The 22,103-nt window shown below is 35.4% G+C and overlaps 1 protein-coding gene across 9 annotated transcripts in view; it reads right to left on the bottom strand.

Annotated features, from left to right (window-relative positions):
- Positions 1 to 22,103, bottom strand: part of SMAP1 (small ArfGAP 1) — a 177,919-nt gene that overhangs the window by 115,851 nt on the left and 39,965 nt on the right. For 7 of the 9 annotated variants that reach the window (XM_035697425.2, XM_049092243.1, XM_035697426.2 and 4 more), the window contains exon 2: positions 17,618 to 17,751. In XM_035697425.2, coding sequence (XP_035553318.1) covers positions 17,618 to 17,751 — 134 coding nt within the window. Of the gene's footprint in view, positions 1 to 2,310; positions 2,431 to 17,617; positions 17,754 to 22,103 lie in introns of those variants that run through there. The other 2 variants (XM_035697429.2, XM_035697430.2) reach the window with 2 other exon arrangements.

The following is a 22,103-nucleotide window of genomic DNA, read 5'->3' as shown; positions in this document are numbered from 1 at the left end:
AGTGAAATGTGTACTTCATAATTAGGATAAATGCCGTTTAGGTAGTACACATTTCAAAATTAGTACTAGTTATTGTCCACTTTCAAATTCAATCTGTCCTTATTTTATACACTGTATGCTCCTAAGAAAGATCAATTTTATATTGTACTTTTTGCTTGAACCATCTTCATCCCAAATAGCCACCATTAAAATTGCACAGGGAGGCTTCACCTGAAAATGGTATAATAAATCACACTTAAGAGCCTCAAAACCTACTGTTAAAAGTATTTTGTCCTTGTCAATCCATAATCTTTGTGTTTTTAGTTTCTCCACATAATCTAATATATAGAACAACACCTGCTCAAAGATTCATATGTCACCTGAGATTCAATTTCAAAAATTATTATTTGAACTGGAATGCTGAAATATATGATGCTGAATTTCTGAAACTTTCTAAGAAGAAAACATTTACCCAATCCTAGTTTTTGCACTAAAAACAATAAAAGCTATATCCTAAATGAGTTCTAAGTTTCTAATGTTTTACAGAGACTAAAGCAAATTGTGGTTGTCAATTTAAAGTTTAAATTGGCATTTATTTATGGGCTTTGTACAATTTAATTAACTAAAACATACAAAAACCAGTGACAGATAGTAGTAGCTAGACTTGCAGTAAGCATTGTATAACATAGAGTTGTCAAATGACTATGCTGTACTCCTGAAATTAATGTAATATTATGTCAATTGTACTTCAATAAAAGAATAATAAAAATAACTTTAAAAAGTAACAAATGTCACAAAAGTGGGAATAGATATAAAGAAAATAGGCAGAACCAATAAGTAGGCAAACAAATGTTACAGGAAATTTGCCAACATATAGTTTCCCTTTCTTTAGTTTTCCAAATTCTTGGAAAGCAGAGCTCTTGTTGAATCCAACTAACTGATAAAATTACTTCAGGATATAACTTCTACCTGTGTTAGCTCAAGTAAAGCTAAGTACAGTGCAGTCCAGGTTGAGGAGCTACATTTAAGAACCATGGCTCCTTGGACCTCCCTACTCTTTCATCGTGTGCATCCTCTCTCCTTTCTTAGGACCTACCTCCTACCGTCTCCATAATGTTTCATGCACTTTCTCCCTCAGACACTAAGAAGTACCTACCTGGTCAACAGTCACTTATAATTAAGTTACAATTCACACTAATGTATTACTTCAGGAAGCTACCTGAATAGTTTTCAAAAATTTTGTGTGTGTACTGACTTGCCTTTTGCAGTTCACTGGCAATTTAAAAAAAAAGGAATAATTGGGGGAAAAGAACAGCAGCTACAATATAAAGGACTGAGATCACTAATTGCTCTGTTGTAAATGACTGACGAGGTTCTAATGTGGCAATCAGATCCAATTCCCAATGGCAAAAATACAAAATATTAAAATAATCAGCAGAATCTTATATGTGGGTGTATAATGGAAAGGTACCACATGTCTACAGTAAATCTGGAGGAAGAAAGGTAAAACTACATAAATTGGAACTCTTCTATCCAATTTTCTAAGGAACTGATGTGGGAGGGAATCTCATCTACAAGGTAAAGAATTACTATGTAAGGATATGAAAACAGCTAAAACTATATGCTTCAGGAAAAGTATACAAGAAACTAATAAATACAGTTGTTTCTATGGAGGCAAATTGGATGTCTGAGTGATGGAAATAGGAGGAAAACTATTCACTTTACACTTTTTGTATCCTTTGAAGTTTGTCCATATATTTCTCACTCCCCAAAACAGTAAAATAATTAAGGGGGACTTACTAATCCTGCATTGTTTCTAAATAAAATATTATCCAGAGGAAGCTTAGTTAGGGTATTTAAGCAGCATATGAATCAGAGCAAGTTGACTTCCCTGTCATTGGTATCCTCCACTCATACTAGGAGAACAAAGTGTTCTAGTTAACAAAGAGGTTATGAATCAAATCAAATTAATACATTTAAAAAAAATCCCATCCAAGTATATCTTACATTCAAGATACAAAGTATAAATATGGCACTTACTTATCATAGCTTTTCCTGATATCATCATCATCCTAAATAAACAGAATTGCTGCTAAAGTTATATCACTGAATGTATCTTTTTTGCTTCTTAAAACTTCAACATATTTATTTTTATGTGGGTGAGGGATTATACTTATTCTACTATTTTCTACTCATTAAAATTTTTAGAACACAAAGACTAAGATTTTCAAACTGCCTTATCTGACTGTATATAAATATTTTAAGTGTTAATTAGAAAGAGAAAATGAGTATTTGTAGTCCCTGGACAAATTCTTCATGTCAGTGACTCACCTCTACTACCACTTGAAATTTTCCAGCATAGTTCTCTATCTTCCTCTCAAAAGCCACAGGATTTCTTGCATAGGAGCAAGCTTTTCAGGACTGGTTTCAAGATCTTTTGGATTCCAGCTGCTGGAAAAGAAGGGCCACCATTTTTGGTCTCAGGAACTCTTTGTAAATATTTAATACAGAGTCCATTCCTTCAGTCTTCATAAAATTGTGTTTTAGGGGAATTGTTCTCTTTCTGTTTTAATTGTTATTTTCAAAAACAAAGTAAGTAAACCACACATATTTAAAAATTAAAAATCTTAAATGATGATGTGGAGTTAGAGGTACCAGTTTTCATATTTTTCACATTTTCTAGATATTCTCAGAACTTATCTGTTGCAGCATTTGCTAGTTGTTACTAATTCAGAGAATATATTTTTTTAAAGCAGTAAAATTAAACACTATTATGACAAAGTTGGAAAAGCTTCACTTCACAGTCTTTTGTAATCTGTACTTCCTATGAAACCCATACCATTTGAAGTTCAGGAATAAATGTCTACTTTCATCCTAGGTGCTTAAGGCCCAGCTCAGGAGTCATCCTGGACTCTCTTCCCTCTTCTGTCAGAAGTCTTAGTGATTCTAACTCTTTAATATTTGTTACAGCCTACCCCTGTTAATCAGCCCCACTGCTACCACTTTAGTACAAGATCTAGTCAACCACTGCTTAGGCCATTGCAGCAACAAGCCCATCATATTTTGGTTTTTAAAAGGAAGATAACATTAAATATCTCTCTTCAACTTAAAACATTTTAAGAGCTCCTGTTCTGTCCCTATCCTCACAGGCCATCACTGACAGGATCAAGACCAAACCAACAACCCCACTGCAACTTTCACCTTCATCTCCTGTTGACACATAACTTCACCCAATACTCTGGTCACAAAAAACTGCCTCACTTTCTCAAATGTGACATGCTTTCTCCATCTTTCTGCCTAGAAGGCCTTGTGTACACTGTAGTATGCTTCTAGAAATTCATAAGCAAAGAAAGGTCACTATAAAAATAGTAATGAGACATCTTTAAAATAAGTTGAAAACTTAACCATAGCACTAATGTTGATGATTTAAAAAAAAAAAAAGAAAAAGAAAAAGGAGCCTCTACTAAGTAACTTCCTGAGATTACACAACCATTTAGTTAACAAAGCCAAAACTAGAACCCAGGTCTACAGAGTCCCAGCCTTTGACTATGCCTGCTATCTTCTATCATCATTATATTCATATAAAGCAGGGAAGAGCAGTGACTACACCTCTAAAGTATTATATGCAATGAAATTAATAATAATAATATTTCCAGATGATCTATTCATACAGGATCATTATTTGCCACATAACAATTTCCTACCAAATACAGCAAATACAGCAGTCTATATGGACAGATAAAGCCAAATACAGCAGTCTATATGGACAGATAAAGTCTTTTCCTTCAAATAGCTTAGTACTCCTTTAGTGGTACTGTCCCAGTTCTATCTACGGGTACTGTCCCTTACCATTTTGTTCATTGCTTTGACCCAAGAACTATAGCCAGTTACTAGAAAAGGGAATTCTAAAAACTATCACTGACTTTTTAATAACCTTAAAAACAATTTAAAAATTAAAAGGAAAATACAGTGCATAATCCTGCACAAATTCAAAATAATGTAACTTTTTCTCAAATGGATTGCTTAAAATTGCAAAACTCTTATTAAACTTCACAGATTAAATTTTGTTACAGACAGCATCACATTTCTTTCTTCACCTCACTCTACACATATAGGCAATACACAGACCCAACTCTGTAAGCTGCCCCCTTGCTCTGCTCTTCTTTGATGACACATTTAATGATCCTGGCAAGGAGCCAGCAGAAGTTGAATCTCAATCAATTTTAAAAGTTGACCAAATAAGAACAAATAAGAATCTCGCTCTCACCACTTCTATTTAACAGTGTAAATACTGGGAATAACCCTTCTTCTCAAAAAAAGTGGAAACAACCCAAATGTCCAATTTGGTGAATGGGTAAATAAACTGTGGTATATTCACATAATGGAATATTATTACACAACAATAAAAGGAATGAAATATTGGTACATGCTACAGTATGGATGAACCCTGAACACATTATGAAAACTACCTGAGGGATCCCTGGGTGGCGCAGCGGTTTGGCACCTGCCTTTGGCCCAGGGCACAATCCTGGAGACCCGGGATCGAATCCCACGTCGGGCTCCCGGTGCATGCAGCCTGCTTCTCCCTCTGCCTGTGTCTCTGCCTCTCTCTCTCTCTCTCTCTCTCTCTCTCTCTATCATAAATTAAAAAAAAAAAAAAAAAGTTGACCATCTATGCTATGATTTGAGAATTTTGGTCAGCTTGATAGAATTAATAATGAGCACTCCTCCCACAAAATATGAAGACAGTTATTTGGGAATTTTCTTGAATAATCATGTATCAAAGGTTGTATACTGAAAGCTTATTATGTGCCTGGTTCTATGAAAATTTATCTAAGAGTCAAAACCTTGAGAGAGTAAATAATGTTCTAACATATACAGGGTCAGATACAGGGTCAGATGCGGTTAAATCATGGAGCTCTTCAAATTAGCTATTTTTTTTAAACTGGAATTTTATTCTATAAAAATATTGCTTGTCAGAGGAATTCTATAATAGCAATGACAGTTTTTAAAGCTCCCAGAAGCATCTCGCCCCCCCCAAAAAAAGGGGGGGGTCACTAAATAGAAAAACCAAAACCTCATGGACAATATTTTCAATAAAACTTAGGGACAGAGTATCCCCATAAACCCTAAATGCTATGAGGTAGAGACAAAGCACTAACAACCACTGAATGGAATGATCTCTGCAACTAATAGGGAGCCAAGTGGATCTGAAAACAGAACACTAAAATAGTGAAAAGATACAAATTGGAAATTATGGTGAACCAGTCTGCAGAAAGCACATGAAACTGAAAAGCATTTCTACCCAATCCAATAGCAAATATGCACAAATGGTCTATAATAAACTTAAAATAGGGGTGGGGACACACACACACACACTCTAGCCCCTATGAGTTCTCATAACCACCAAATTTCCCTGCAAGGACAGAGTTCCACCCTGAGGAAAAGTCCTAGGAAAGATTTCAAAACAAGGAAGGAAGGAAGGAAGGAAGGCAGGCAGGCAGGAAGGCAAAAGAAAAGAGAAGAAAGAAAGAAAGAAAGAAAGAAAGAAAGAAAGAGAAAGAAAGAAAGAAAGAAAGAAAGAAAGAAAGAAAGAAAAGAAAAGAAAAGAAAAGAAAGAAAAGAAAAGAAAGAAAGAAAAGAAAAGAAAAGAAAAGAAAAGAAAGAAAGAAAAGAAAAGAAAAGAAAAGAAAAGAAAAGAAAAGAGAAAGAAAAGAGGAAAGGAAAGGAAAGGAAAGGAAAGGAAAGGAAAGGAAAGGAAGTAAAGGAAAGGAAAGGAAAGGAAAGGAAAGGAAGAAGGAAAGGAAAGGAAAGGAAAAGAAAGGAGGAAAGGAAAGGAAGGAAAAGAAAGGAAAGGAAAGGACAGGAAAGGAAAGGAAAGGAAAGGACAGGAAGGAAAGAAGGAAGGAAGGAAGGAAGGTAAGGGCATTAAGGACTGAAGTCAGTAATAAAGAAAGAAAGAAAAGAAAGAAAGAAAGAAAGAAGAAAGAAGAAAGAAAGAAAAGAAAGAAAGAAAGAAAGAAAGAAAGAAAGAAAGAACGAACAGATAAAAGGAGAAGGGGGCAGCCTGGGTGCTCAGCGGTTTAGCGCCGCCTTGGGCCCAGGGTGTGATCCTGGAGACCCGGGATCGAGGCACACAGGTTGGGCTCCCTGCATGGAGCCTGCTTCTCTCCCTGCCTGTGTCTCTGCCTCTCTCTCTCATGAATAAATAAATAAAATCTTTAAAAGGGGGGTGGGGCAGTCCCAGTGGCTCAGTGGTTTGGCACCGCCTTAAGCCCAGGGTGTGATCCTGGAGACCCAGGATCAAGTCCCACATCAGGCACCCTGCATGGAGCCTGCTTCTCTCTCTGCCTGTGTCTCTGCCTCTCTCTGTTTGTCTCTCATGAATAAATAAAATCTTTAAAAAGAAAAAAACGTGGGAGAAGGAAGAGAGTAAAAATAATCTCAGAAAACAAGTGGCCTTATTTTTTAAACATTACACAAAAATCACTGAAGGGAGAGGTCTGTGCAGTCAGAAAAGCTATCTTGAATATCAAGTCCTTTTTAAAAGAGCCTGCTTCTCCCTCTGCCTATGTCTCTGCCTCTCTCTGTGTCTCTTGTGAATAAATAAAATCTATAAAAACTAAATAAAAGTAAAGAAAACTAATATCACACAAAAAAGATCAACAGAAAAGAATCAAGGTCAAATCTCATATGAAGTTATTAGAAGAAGAGAATATGAAGCAGAATAACATCTCTACAATGAAACCACTCTAGAACGAAAATGCTCAGAAAACAGATCAAAACCGTACACCTGGGATCCCTGGGTGGCGTAGCGGTTTAGCGCCTGCCTTTGGCCCAGGGCGCGATCCTGGAGACCCGGGATCGAATCCCACATCGGACTCCCGGTGCATGGAGCCTGCTTCTCCCTCTGCCTGTGTCTCTGCCTCTCTCTCTCTCTCTCTCTCTCCCTCTCTCTGTGTGACTATCATAAATAAATAAAAATTAAAAAAAAAAAAACAAAACCGTACACCTACTAATTCAGAATAAGCCAAAAAACATATGCATGATATGAAATAACATGTAAAATGAGTTAAAAGGTATGTGAAGTTATGAAAGAACAACTAAATCAGAAGTCAGAAATATTCAGGGACACCTGCTGGATCCGTTGGTGGAGACCATGACTCTCGATCTAGGGACTTTTAAGTTCGAGCTTCATGTTGGGTACAGAAATTAGTTAAAAATAAAAAAAAATTTAATTTAAAAAAAGAAATTAGAAATATTCAGAATTAAAATGAAAACTCAGGAAAGAATTAGAAATAAAAGGAAAAATATTTCAGAAATGAATATGAAATAAAATGGAACATGAGAAAAATAAACAGAATAATGGCCTATCAAAACTAGAGAGACAAAAGATGAAAACGTTTTTAATCACAAAAAAAGGAGTAAAAAGGATCCAAGAGAAAGTGACAAATTACTGGAGCTAGGCAACGAAAATCCAACATACATGTAAGAGAGTCCCTGAGGAAGAAAACGCAAACAAGGAGACAGAATACCGAAAAAATAATTGTAAAAAGTCACTGAAATTAAAAAGAAAATTTGAAACTACATACTTGAAAGAGGATACCACAAGGTATTTCTTGTCTAAAAAGAAACCTATTTATATTTAACGATATAGATCAGTTAAACACAAAAGCATGAAGAAATACCATATAAACCTTAAGCACAAGAAGACTACAGGGGCTACAAAGCAAGGTAGAACAACATTCTTACAGGTACTCCACTGTTGTGTGACAAAAATATAATATAAGCCAGTTGTATTCTTTTACACTTTCATTAAGTAGTCTCATTAACAAAAATGAAAACAGGTAAAATTAATCTTAATATGTTTTATTTAGTGCATCTTTCTCCTCTGCAGAACTCCCATGGAAATCATAACTTACCTTACCCTCCTTTAACAACTTAAAAATGATATGATAAATTAAAACAAACCTGCACAACTGCACGTTTCAAGTTAAATTTAAGTTTCAACTATCTATGAATATTTTAGTTCCAGTTTTCTATTTTTTAAGGATGGCAGAGGTACCTTACAGGAATGCTGTATTTCTATCAACTGCAATTTTATTTCACAAAATCATATGTTTTTAAAGAATGAATGTATCATAACTTTAACCTGAAATACACAATATCAGAGGATCAAGGAGGAGAAAACTTCCTCAATATATTTAGCCACTTTCATCCCCTACTTTTTATAATCTTTTACATCCCAATTTTAATAGTGAAGATGGGCACAGCATGATCACAAATACAAGAAGTACCTATAATTTTAATTACTTTTTTAACAATAGAGAAATATTTAAAGTACCTATTAATTATCTTTTGCCTATTCTCCCTATATTTGGGCTGATTAAGAATTCAATCTGAGGTCATAGGACACAGTAAAACTTACTGATGAGTATTAGTGAAAATCTGTAATTTCAGCTTCCTAAGGACATTTTTTTTTCCTAAGACAGATCAAAAGTTTAAATTAAGACAAGCATGTATGACAAATATATTGCTAATTAAACTAAGGGTTACCAAGTTACCTTATACCAGGTATTTCTAAGAATAACAAGGTTAAAAGAGAAATCTGTATCCATTTAGCTAGTGACTTTTTTTTCTTATGAGAGAATATATAAAGACCAAAAACGTTTGTTCAAAACATTCTTAGAACTTGTCTTTCAGACTTAACCTGAGAATCTTGTCACATTTTTATGATTTATCCAGAGAGCAGGAATTTCTTTCCTATACAGTGATTTTACTTTTAGGAAAAAGTTGAATCAGATCTCTAACTTGTAACATGCCATTAATACAAATAATGAAGATGTTTTTTGAATTGCTGTGGTAACCAAAGAAGACTAAACATACAATCAAAGACTCTTAAGAATGGGAGATACTTCAGTCATTTAAAACTAGTCCTCATCTGCCCATTCAATGCTTGAATCCCAGCTACAGATTTCCAAGTGGTTGTCCAGCCTCTGCAAAAGACATTCCAGTAATGGCAAACTCATTACTTTCCAAGGCAATCAATTTCAGTTTTAGATGGTTTGAAATATTGGAAAGTACTGCCTTTCCAGTACCTGAATATATTACCTTAGAACTTCCACACACTAGCTTAAGTCATACTCCTATGGCTGCTATATTTGAGGAATTTAAACATATATATAGGAACAAGGGAAGAAAAGGACAGAGGTAAAGAAATGAAAAAAGACACTGTATAAATAATATAGGACAAATTGGGGGCATATGCTTGATTTTTTTTTCTTTTTCTCCATTCTCCCCATTCATTGGTAAATACAGGAAACATTATCTCACAGAATTATATCAAACCAAAGACTGTTCTCAGTGTGCCATTATAAAATTAAGGACATACTGTGTTCTCACCACTGTGGTGGCCATCACAAAGACTACAAATACATATATGATAAAGTTTCTAGCTACTGGAAGGTTACAATTAACAGACATGCACAAAGGTAAATAACAATATATGGTAGTAGGTAACTAGGCACAACCAATAGTTGAAGAAGCTTTATTAGTAGGGATTTAACTGGGTTTTAAAGAATGGGAAGGATTTGGTTTGAAAAAAGGAATATGCAGAAAACATTTCCAAAAAATGACAACAGCAGAACCAAAACAAAAAGCAAGAACACACCGCCAGAATAATTCAACAGGAACAGCTGTCTGTATATACAGTCAAAGCGATCTACTGTTAAGCATCTGGAGTAAGATCAAAGACACAGGACAAAGCCAGATGGCAGAGGTATATGATTACCAATTTAAGGAAAATAAAACTTTTACAATTCTCATAGGAGAACCAATACAAATCTCTTAGAAGAGAAGTCAAATGACCAAAGCAGTGTTCCAGAAAGATTATTCTGAATGTGGTATGTAAAAGTGATGGAGAGGTGACAGTGGTACGAAGATCAGGAATAAGTGAAAGCCAAGGACATGGCAGGAGAAAAGAGAGTGGAAAGCAACAGAAGCAACAAAGGAATTAAGAACTGATGGAACAGAGAGGCACATGAAAGAAAGAAGAACCAGAGGACATCGAACACTAGATTAATTTGAACAATGACGTAACTAAGAAACCAATCTGGACCACTAGATAATTATTTAAATTTTAAATGTGTCAAGTTGCAGGTTAGTAGGCATCTATTAATCTTAACATTTACAAATGCTACCCATTAATAATAATGACTATGGTCAAAATTTCCTACATTGAAATAATCTCATAAATCCTTTTTTCCTGTTTCCATATGAAACATACAGAGGTTTTACTGATGCGCTATAGAGCAACAGTTAATTTTGATGACTCTATTCTTTATTCTACTCAAATGTATAATGTTACCTGGCCAAAAAAAAAATTTAAAACTCCATGCCTGGTCATATCTATTCCTTTCTCCTAAATTCTATCATTACATTAACTGACCAGCTTTCTTTGCTTCATATCAAAGTATTTTTCAAAAAGTAGTAAGATTTAAAAAAAAAAAAAAGTAGTAAGATTTTAATGACTTCACAAGAACTACTGAATTTACAAAGATGAAGAGATATGTGAATCCAAGTTGAAATTTCAATGCTATAAATCAACTGAATTGGCTCCTGCCAATTCAACTTCCAGCCTCACAGAATATACAATTTAATGGATGCTTGGGAAAATTAGCAATGATTTCATGCCAAAGATATCCAAGGTTTCTTAAGAATGGTAAGTCCACAAACACCAAAGCTCTCTAACAGGCAATCTAAACAAAGAACTGAAATTTACTGTAGAAGCCATTACTGGATAGACAGGGGAAAACCCATCTACACAAAAAAAATAACAGCTGAATCCATGAGAGTAAACAAATTCTCCTATGGAGACAGACTAAAGAACAACAGAACTGAAGACAAAACTGTAGAAAATTCGCAATAGGGGAAAAAAGCAGAAAAAGAAGTAGTTAAAAACAAACAGATTAAATAAACCAAATAAAAGATACAGGAAGTAACTTTAGCTTCTTTCACCAAGAAAAAGCTTCAAAAAGGCAGTGGATAGTCAAGTGAAGTAGAAAGACCAAGGAGGAGGGAGAGTTGGATTTGGCCATCAGGGATAACTAGTATTCTTTGTGAGTGCAAATTTAGCAGAAGGATAGAAATAGAAATGAGTTAACAGAGCCAGAAGTAAGGTAAAGAAATGAAACAGTGTGTAAAGATCTGTTCAAGAAGTTCAACTGCTAAAGGAAGATAAGAGATAGTCACTAGAATACAGTGGCTGGCACACTGTGAGTACTTAAATCCTCAGTGGCTAAACAAATGAATAAATGAATATAGTGATGGGGGAACACAGAGCTAGCTGAGGACAAAGCAGGAGCTTGGGGCAGCACATTGACAAGTCCTTGAAACAGGCAAAGGGACAATCCTCTACAGACTCAACTGCCTCCATATTCATACTTTGCTAAGGGCAGAAGGCAATCTTAATCTTAGCCCAACCCCCAGGAGCCTGTAAGTCTGCTTTAACATATAAAATTCCTTTAGAAATTTCCTTTATCTCTAAACCCGTAAGATACATGTTGGCAATCATCCTCCAAGCACATAGCCACCGATATCCATCTGAAGGTCTCATGACTCAGGTTTTATTAAATGGGATTAAGTGACCTTTTCCCAACAATAGCTAGCCCCTCAAGGTCCTGGTAACCTTGCTTCCAAAATTCCGTAGAGAGTGCGCTATCCTCAAACCCTTCCCAACTCCCAGGTATATAATCAGCCACCCCTCAGAGGCCCGGGGCAGCAGCTCTTCCTGCCCACGGGTCCTGTCCTCGTGCCTTAATAAAACCACCATTTTGCACCAGACATCTTTCTTGGTTGTCAGCTCAGGACCTCACCTATATTCCAAAGCTTCATCAAGAGCAACAGAGCCAAGAGCTGTATGTTGAGGGAAAGATGGTATTAGAATTTTTTATGGCAGAAGAGTGTAATATGTTTCAAAGAAGAAAGATTTTCGTGTGCCTCCAAATGAATATAATTTTTTTAAGTAGGTAGAAATGAAAGCTGCAAATGAAAATAAAAGGCACAGAAACTAGCAACCACCACCTTCCATTCTGCCTCTAAAACAAGGGAACAAAAAACTGAAGTCAAAGCAGAAATATTCAGGGGTTGCATGGAATGAGAAGAAAGCAAGCTTCTATTCTTTTGTTAAAATAGTAAACAAGGATGTGACAAGGGTTGAGTTTAAAGACCTTTCCTTCTAGCCAAAATACAGTCAGAGATAGAGTAAAAATGGTAAAGATACCATGAGAGGGAGTAAAAATGCCTACACAATGTTGTAGACAATTTCTCTATGGATAAATCATAGGCCTATGGAGACTGGGCAGTTTCAAATGTAAAGTTCCCCACAGTATATTTTATAAATGAATAAATTTCAGTTGTTTGGCCTTAGTTCTTGGTTCCCAAGAAAATACAAAGTAGTATTATACTAGTCAGTAGTAAACAATCTGTGAAAGATTACTAAAAGATTTATAGATACATAAAGTATTAAAGGTGGCCCAAAAGTTATGAAGATAAATACCAAATATATGGAGTACACTTTGCAATGGGACAAAATCTCACTAAGATGTTTTATTAGGCAGCCCAATTTACAAGACTCTGCACAAGGCAAGCTAAGCAACTTGAAAGCACAAGTACCATTACCCTGGAATAAAAATAAGGTATTCTTCATTTTAACTCCTTCAATACAGACACTGAAAAATGAGTAATTAAAATTTTGTAAATAATGGAGAAAAAATGATAATCAATACTTGAAGTTAACAAAGCAGTACAAAATAAGAAATAGAGAGTATAGTATTTATAAAAGTACAAAGTGGTCTTTTCTAAAAATTTGAAAAGTGCCTGACCATAAACCCAAAATCATAGACATTTAACTTAACCATGAGCTACATTTTTAAAAAAATTTGTTGGGACGCCTGGGTGGCTCAGCGGTGGCATCTGCCTTTGGCTCAGGGCGTGATCCCAGGACTCCGGAATGGAGTCCCACATTGGACTTCCTGCATGGAGCCTGCTTCTCCCTCTGCCTGTGTCTCTGCCTCTCTCTCTCTCTGTGTCTCTCATGAATAAATAAATAAAATACTTTAAAAAATAAAATTTAAAAAATTTTTGTTTGATTAAAACGTAAGGTATCTATGTCCATGCTAATAAAAATCAAAATAAGTTCTGATCGATAAATTATTTTTAAAAAAATAAGCATAAAGGAATTCTAACACTGCTGTGATATGGTAATGCCCTAAAACTTGATTCACACACTCACAACATGTATATAAATGATATAAATATGGTGTATATAAAATGTCAGCTGATAAGCTTTCAGGCAAAACTTAGTTACATTTTACAGAGACACACAAAAAAAGAACATTTTTATTTAACAGTTTGGGCTCAGAGATTAAATCATGTTTCCACATTTGCAATTAAAGATCTAAAAATACATATAACTAACCAAATTTAGTTTAGTATGTAGTTTAGTTTAGTATAATACTAAACATCATCTCTGAAAATTAGAACCACGATTTTCATGAAATGTTGGGGGTAGTGGTGAGGGAAGACGCAGGATAGAAGTATATGCACTAAAGTACTTCCCTTACTTCTACAAATAAATGCCTCCCAAGCTTTTTTTTTACATCAAAGAAATTCTTTTAAAATGTCTATGAATAAGGAACACTAAATTACACTGTGATCTTCACTCTTCCTAATCTGAATTAGGAGTCAGAGTTAAGGGATCCCTGGGTGGTGCAGCGGTTTGGCGCCTGCCTTTGGCCCAGGGCGCGATCCTGGAGACCCGGGATTGAATCCCACGTCGGGCTCCCGGTGCATGGAGCCTGCTTCTCCCTCTGCCTATGTCTCTGCCTCTCTCTCTCTCTCTCTCTGGGTGTGTGACTATCATAAATAAATAAAAATTTTAAAAAAAAGGAGTCAGAGTTAATAAAAACAAGCTCCAAACGATAAAAATCTCAATGTATAGCAACCTAAGGGTACAGAAATCAGTGTAGTGGTTCCCCTAGAGAACATAAGTATAAATTGTTACAAGGAAATTTTCTAGGGTGATAGAAATGTTCTGTATGTCTTCATTAGGTGACACAGTACAGACATTTGCCAAGACCCATAAAACTCAGTTATATCTGTAAAATTGTTGTCTCTGTAATTATACTTCAATTTTTTTAAGTAAAAAATAAAATGCATAAGTATAGAGTTGGATTATATGGAACATACCTACTATCACAGGCAAAAGGATATGCTTAAATCTGAATAACATGCAACCTCAATAGACAACTGATACCATTACCTAACCATCTCAAAATGCCTTAACAGGGGCAGCCCCGGTGGCGCAGCGGTTTAGTGCCGCCTGCAGCCCAGGGCTTGATCCTGGAGACCCTGGATCGAGTCCCACGTCAGGCTCTCTGTATGATGCCTGCTTCTCCCTCTGTGTCTCTGCCTCTCTCTCTCTCTCTCTCTGTCTCTATGAATAAATAAATAAAAATCTTTAAAAAAAAATGCCTTAACATCCAATATGACTGCAACACCTGAGTGGCTCAGTGGCTGAGCATCTGTCTGCCTTCGGCTCAGGGTGTGATCCCGGGGTCCTGGGATCGAGTTCTGCCTTGGATTATCCAAGGGGAGCCTGCTTTTCCCTTTGCCTATGTCTCTACCTCTCTCTGTGTGTCTCTCATGAATAAATAAAATCTTTATTTAAAAATCCAATACGACTAAAAAAGAATTATATTTCACAAATATCTTCAAAAAGCTTTATACTCAATAATACTACATAATGAATCAATCTGTTTATTTACTTAGTACATTTAGCATCATAGATTTACTAGAAAGCTAATTGCTTAATATCAGAAAGATTCACGGCAACAATACTAAGGGTTTTAAACAATGAAACAAATGGACTAATATTACTAATAAGTGATAAGCTAACACTGAGTCTTTAAAATGTGCCAGGTACTACTCTAAATGTTTTCCCCATATTACCTTATTCGATCCTCAGAGCAACCCACAGGAGACATTCTTACTATTCCCATTTCATAAGTGAAGAAATTCAGGTACCCTGAGGTTAAATATCCTGTCAGGACTAACTCTGGCAGTCTGACTATCTAGAGACAACTTTCTATAAATCCCTTTGTTCTACTGCCTTTTTAGAATCAGTTGCCTGGAAATTTTCTAGGTTAAAATAAAGGTTGTGCATTATAGAATGGAACCTTGGGGCCTTCACCGATTACTTACTCATTTATATTGCATAGTAGTCCCAGGATGATTTTTAAAGAACAACTGGCTTTTCTTGCAAATACTTGCAAGGCCCACCACAAGAATACTGGATGGCTTACTTCCCTGTCTATGTGATTAAGCTTCTCTATATTTTTTTAAAAATAAAACTTCATAGTCTACTCATTTATTTTTTTTAAGATTCTATTTATTTATTCATGACAGAGAGAGAGAGAGAGAAAGAGAGAGAGAGAGAGAAAGAGGAAGAGGCAGAGACACAGGCAGAGGGAGAAGCAGGCTCCATGCAGGGAGCCCGACATGGGATTCGATCCCGGGTCTCCAGGATCACACTCTAGGCTGGAGGCAGCACTAAACCACTGGGCCACCAGGGCTGCCCTACTCATTTAATTTTTAAGTAAGTGCATCTAACCTTGTTTCTCATCACAGAGCACTGAAAGAGGAGCTCTTTGGTATATGAAGCTATACAGAGCATTCTCTGGTGATAAGTGCTCATCAAAAGTTTTGCGTTCCAAAATAATAATTATTTCAAGAAGCTGACAGTTGAAATCATACAAATAATGTTCAAATACAAAGACTGTATATTACTTAATAATTGTTTTCAAAAGCCTGCCATTTTTAATAATTCAGTATCTTGCTATGTAACTATAACCTATTCCACAGAAAACCAATGAACTATACCTGCAGCCCTCTAACTGCTCTCACACATAGGAAAAGAACAGCTAGGGGATCCCTGGGTGGCTCAGGGGTTTAGTGCCTGTCTTCGGCCCAGGGCATGATCCTGGAGTCCCAGGATCTAGTCCCACAGTGGGCTCCCTGCATGGAGCCTGCTTCTCCTGCTGCCTGTGTCTCTCTCTGCCTCTCTATCTCTCATGAATAAATAAATAAAATCTTTAAAAAAATAAAAATAAAAAAACAGCTCCCAACCTCAAATAAACTACTCTTCAACTCCTTTTAACAGCCTAGTTGAGAAAAAATATTATTTCTGGAAAACTGAATTGTCCAAGGATTTCATGTTTTGTCCTTAGTCTGAAATGAACTATTAAAAAGGCAATACACTTTGGGTCTTGAATGTGTTGTACCTCCATAACCCATCATAACCCATTACAAACACCAAGTTATATTTTCAAGCTATACTTCACGTTTTCTTGAAGACAACTTAAGAAACAACATTATTAAACCCGTTACCACAGTTACTATAGAGATGTTACCAAGAACATAGCCTTATATGCAATGTTCAAAAAGCTCTGCTTCCTTGATAAAAGAAGTAAATTTTCTACTCAAGGATTAGGAAAATACATAACGTATCATATTTCCTTTTATGCCCCAGCCAATAAAAACCTCAAAAACTTATTTAAGAGTGAACTTAATAAATTATGCTTGACTTAGATGCCTGAAGATCTCTTTGCTATTTTTTTCAAGTACTTCTAAGGTTTTTTTTTTTTTTAATATTTAAATCTTGGCTCTATCTAGAATTTACTTTGGCATAAATATGTCTTTAGCACAGAAGTTTTATTCTCTTTAACCAAATCTTTATGATCCACTCCCCCCAGTATTATATTCTATTCTTTCACTCTTACCTCACCCTATCCATGAGTTTCTGTGTTCTTTTTGTTTTTTTCTGATTGGAAGTATGTATGAATATCACTGAAGTTCAACTACATATATTTGTGTATTTAGTCTTCATATTGACTAGAAGATATTCAAGGGCATTAAGAAAAAGAAGTATAATTTCACTGTGAATTACAAATTAAAACCAGTAGAAATAAACATTTTTATTTTAGCAATTCATCTTAAGGATCAGAAAATAAGATTTTGAAATTTTAATAAGACTGTCACTTTGTAAAAATGACAAGTCCTTAAAATTTCAAATTTATCTCTAACAAAGCTAAACTATTCAAAACAAGTCCACATCAGCCATTAAAACATTGCTAACTGGGCTATGTTCCAACTATTGAGGCCTGTTTGAAAATTACTTTATACTTCTGTATAAAAGGGAAATCTTTCAAGTCCGTTCTTAGGTAAGAGGTGGTTTATTTTTTATCTTTACCCAGGCTCCCTCTACTGACAGAAAAAAAAAAAAAAACAGACTAGAATTCTAAGGACAAATTTCATCAACACAAGGAAAAGGAATTCATTTTTTAAAGACTTTAAAAGCAACATTTTAGATAAGAATAGATAAAAAAACTGAGTTCATTACAGACCTAACAAGATATAAACATTTGAGAGTGGACATTTCAGGTAATACCCAAATTTTATATTGTGGCACATGCCACTTTAATATACTCCATTTCAATGTTAACCCTTAGATGCAAGAAGGGTTAAATATTTTATATTCATTTTAATATTGTAAATAATATCTCAGTAAGGAAATGTTTACCTGTATCTGTTCTGGTGTCCATTGGTCTAGGTTGACTGACTTGACCCTGGATATATGAACCCCAAGATTTCTATGGATTCCAGCACATCTGATGCAAATAAACACACCAATATTCCAGGAAGCCCATCGAGGACCTAATTAAGGAGAAAAAAACAAAGATAAACAAATATTAAATACTAAAATAAATATTATGGCAGCATTTAAAAAGTAGTCTGATTTTTTAAACAATTATAATGGGAGTCTTAAAGAATTTTATAGCTTGGGATGCCTGGGTGGCTCAGTGGTTGAGCGTCGCCTTTCGTTCAGGGTGTGATCCCGGAGTCCCGGAATTGAGCCCCACATCGAGCTTCCAGCACAGAGCCTACTTCTCCCTCTACCTATGTCTCTGCCTCTCTCTGTGTGTCACTCATGAATAAATAAATGAAATCTTAAAAAAAAAAAAAAAAAGAATTTTATAGCTCAAATTTCCAAATGGCACCAAGCAGCAAGGTTATAAATCAACCTTCAAGAACTTTAATGAATTTACTAATTTTGCTTTTCTAGGAACTTTCCCAAATCTGTCTAAGAATTTAAAACTAATTTATGTGAAAAGTTTTCACTTAGCATACATATTTGTACCAGGAATGGTAATATCCCACAATAAGAATTAAGTTCTTCATTAAATATGTAAGGTATTGCTTAAAAGATTACCAAAAAATCAGAGTTTTCAATGAAATGTAGATATTAGTAAGAAACAGACAACCAACCTTAAAGACAAATAGGCAAAAAGATATGAACAGATAATTCAAAGAAGAAACGTATGGCTATAAACATAAAAACATGTATGAGATTACTAGTAGTGAGGGAAAATGCTCTTTTAAACTACAACAATCCCCATCTTACATTAAACACATTGGAAAAAATATTTTAATCAACTAAATGTTAGAAACAATGAGCAACAATGTGGTCTGCCTCGAGAAACCCTATAGCAACATAGTTAAATCCCAAACATAACCCTGAATTAAGAAAAGTTATAGATGAACTAAGGTGTGCTATAAAATACTATTCTTTGGATCATGGTTAAAAAATTCTGAAAATCAGTGTAGAGAAACTCACATTAAGGATACAAGAATACAAAGCTTTAGTTGTACTATTCTTTATGTCTCTGAAAGTATATCCTTGAATTTTAAATATTCTTATAATTATTTTCATATATTGCTTGTATAATTAAAGTAAAATGGAAAAATTAAAGTACTATCTGGCAATTATGTCAACTATTCAGAAGTTTATACCTTTTTTTATAAATCATCTGATTATGAAAAAAATACAGTGTGAGATATCAATAAAAACCAAGCTTTCTAAAATACTTATAGACTTGTTTTCAGTACATCCTTTTTCTCTAAAGGTGAAAGTTAATCTGCAAAATAACACTGAAGCCAGTAATTATAATGCAGTAAAACTAAACTCATTCCTCTCCAAAATTCCTTAGGAAATAGTTTATACATACACAATTTATACCAAAATATCCTTTTAAATTTGAGAAATGACACCTATAAACTGACAAACATCTAGGGCATGTTCTATTTAAATGTTTGGTTGCTGGGATCCCTGGGTGGCTCAGCGGTTTAGTGCCTGCCTTCAGCCCAGGGCATGATCCTGGAGTCCTGGGATCGAGTCCCACATCGGGCTTCTACATGGAGCCTACTTGTCCCTCTCCCTTTGTCTCTGCCTCTCTCGGTTCTCCACTCTATAAAATTAGCTTTGTAAAATTTACCTAAAATTGATTTTTAAAAAGCTGCTCAACATGGTAGTCATTCAAGTATTGGTAGGAAATACTCATTTTGACTCACCAAACTACTGGTGAATACTTACCAACTCTGTGCCAAGTAAATGTTATTAGAAGACCATAGACACAAAGGTAAAAAGCTAAGTTCCCAGACTCAGGAAGTCAAGCGAAGTATAAATAGGTATAACTATTTAAAAAAACAATTTGAAGAAATCTAGTAAAGTTCTAGATGAATAAACCTTTCCACCCAGCAATCACACAAATCTCTCTCACATACACACACATGCACACACAAACACACTTAGGCACACATACATACAGATTGACCAGTTTATATATGTAATATGACATATTCAGGTATACATAAACACTCATATATAACATACCCTATAGCAGGTGGGGGTTTTTTGTTTGTTTGTTTGTTTGTTTTAGGATTTTATTTGTCTAAGAGAGAAAGAGTACAAGCAGGGTAGAGCAGCAGGCAGAGGGAAAGAGAGAAGCAGGCTCCCCAGTGAGCAGGGAGCCCAATGTGGGGCTCAATCACAGAACCTTGGGATCATGAACTGAGGCAGATGCTTAACCAACTGAGCCACCTACAACAGTTATTTTAAATGGCAAGTCACAATCCATTAGTTTAATCTTAACAAGTATTTATTTTTAAGAGAAAAGGATAAAAGATATGAGTGCACCACACAAAAGGTAAGAATAGTTGTTAAACTTTTTTAAAAAAATCAGTAACATACAGGAGCTGAGTGGCGTAGTTAGTTGAGTAAGTGATGGATTCTCAGTTTGCGCTTTGGTAGTGATCTCAGGGTCATCAAACCTCACATCAGTCTTCAAGCTCAGCACAGAGTCTGCTTGGGATTCCCACTGTGTCCCCTACCCCAAGTGTGAACACACACACACTCTCTCTCTAAAATAAATAAATAAATCTTTAAGTAAATCAGTAATGTACGTTATATGTACGTTATATGTATATAAACACACGTACACATGAAAACCAAGTCCTGCTGTAAAATGTTTTTTCTCTGGGTCACGGTCGAATATGGCTGAAAAACACTACAAAGAAACTCACACATGTATTTAAGAAGCATGTACCAGAATATTTATAGCAGCATGGATTCCTAAAATGACTGGAAATAACTTAAATGTACACTAGTATGATTATCTCACCATACAATGTGAAAATGAATACTCTGCATGTATCAACACAGACAAATCTTTTTTTTTTAAGATTTTTTTTTTAATCCATGAGACAAACAGAGAGAGAGAGAGAGAGAGAGAGAGAGAGAGGCAGAGACACAGGCAGAGGGAGAAGCAGGCTCTATGCAGGGAGCCCGACATGGGACTCGATCCCAGGTCTCCAGGATCACACCTTGGGCCGAAGGCAGCACTAAACTGCTGAGCCACCCAGGTTACCCAACACGGACAAATCTTAATTACAACATGGAGTAATCAATTTTAGCATAAGGTGATATACATAAAGGGCAACGTCTCCAACTAAGGAGACAAAGTCTGCAGATCTCACAGAGATAGCAAAGCCTGATCTGAAATTTAAAGGCTAACTAGTAAGCAGTAGGCACAGAATATGTCAAGACACTTTCTTGGCAAAGGCTAAAAGGTGTGGTACAGTAAAGGACTTTGTTATGGCTGAAGAGTAGAGTATTAAATGTATTTGGGGACAGTTTCGGGAAATGATAGGAGGACACAAAATTAAAGTCTTTATGTGGCAGACAGTGGTTTACCCTGACTCCCAGGGAGAAGGCCCCTAATCACTCTTTCAAGTTCATCATGACATTCCCACTCATATACTATGATTAGATATGCCCTCTCCTGCCTTTGTGCCTTTGCATTTGTTGCTGTTTCTGCCCCAAATGTTTCTTCCTTAGGTCTTCATATACCTGCCTCACTTTGTTGCCTCAGTTCACACACTACCTGTTCACAGAGGACTCCTATGAGTACTCTAGCTAGAGTTGCCTCCCCTACTCTCCATCATTTATAATACTTCTACCAATCTGTTCTAAAGTTTACACAAAAATCTAAGGCAAACAAATCTAAGATAAATACAAATAGCTGGAGGGTTTAATTATTTTAGAGCTAATTCTGAAACTGAGAAAAGTTAAAGAAAGACAAAGTTCCAGATCAGTATCTCTCAAACTCTAATGTGCATACATAATCCTAGGGATATTACAGATTCTCATTCTGTAGCCCTCAAGTGGCATCTGAGATCCTGCAATCCTAACAAGCAACTAATGTTGTCCATCCTGCCATACACAAAGCACATTTAGAATAGCAAGATTCTATATTATTCTTGAGAACGTCTTCAACTCAAGCATTTAGCATACTTCTTTGACCTGCTTTCATTATTCTTACTGAATTAATGACTCAAATTGTGAAAATTTATTTTAATATACTAGGAATCAAATCTGTTGAAGAAAAAATCCAAAGTTCATTTAGAATTCAAATACTGGGTTATTTTTAGTGACCCGTATCACTGTCTCACTTAAAAGCAACACAAATAAGCTAGTATCAACTAAACTAATATTACTTATATCATAATCACACTAAAACAAAGCTCCAGTAATGAAAGAGAAGATGTTATCTGGTCTTACTAATACTAGCACTTTGACTCATATCCTGCATCACTGAATACTTAGAGGACATAACAATCCAAATATAACATGTTGAAGGATTAATAAATGTGGCAACCAGAAGAATGGA

Source organism: Canis lupus, chromosome 12, assembly GCF_003254725.2.
Source record: "Canis lupus dingo isolate Sandy chromosome 12, ASM325472v2, whole genome shotgun sequence".
NCBI classification, from domain to species: Eukaryota; Metazoa; Chordata; class Mammalia; order Carnivora; family Canidae; genus Canis; species Canis lupus.
Note: the sequence above shows the minus strand (reverse complement) of the source record. Positions and strands in the feature narration are given on the sequence as shown.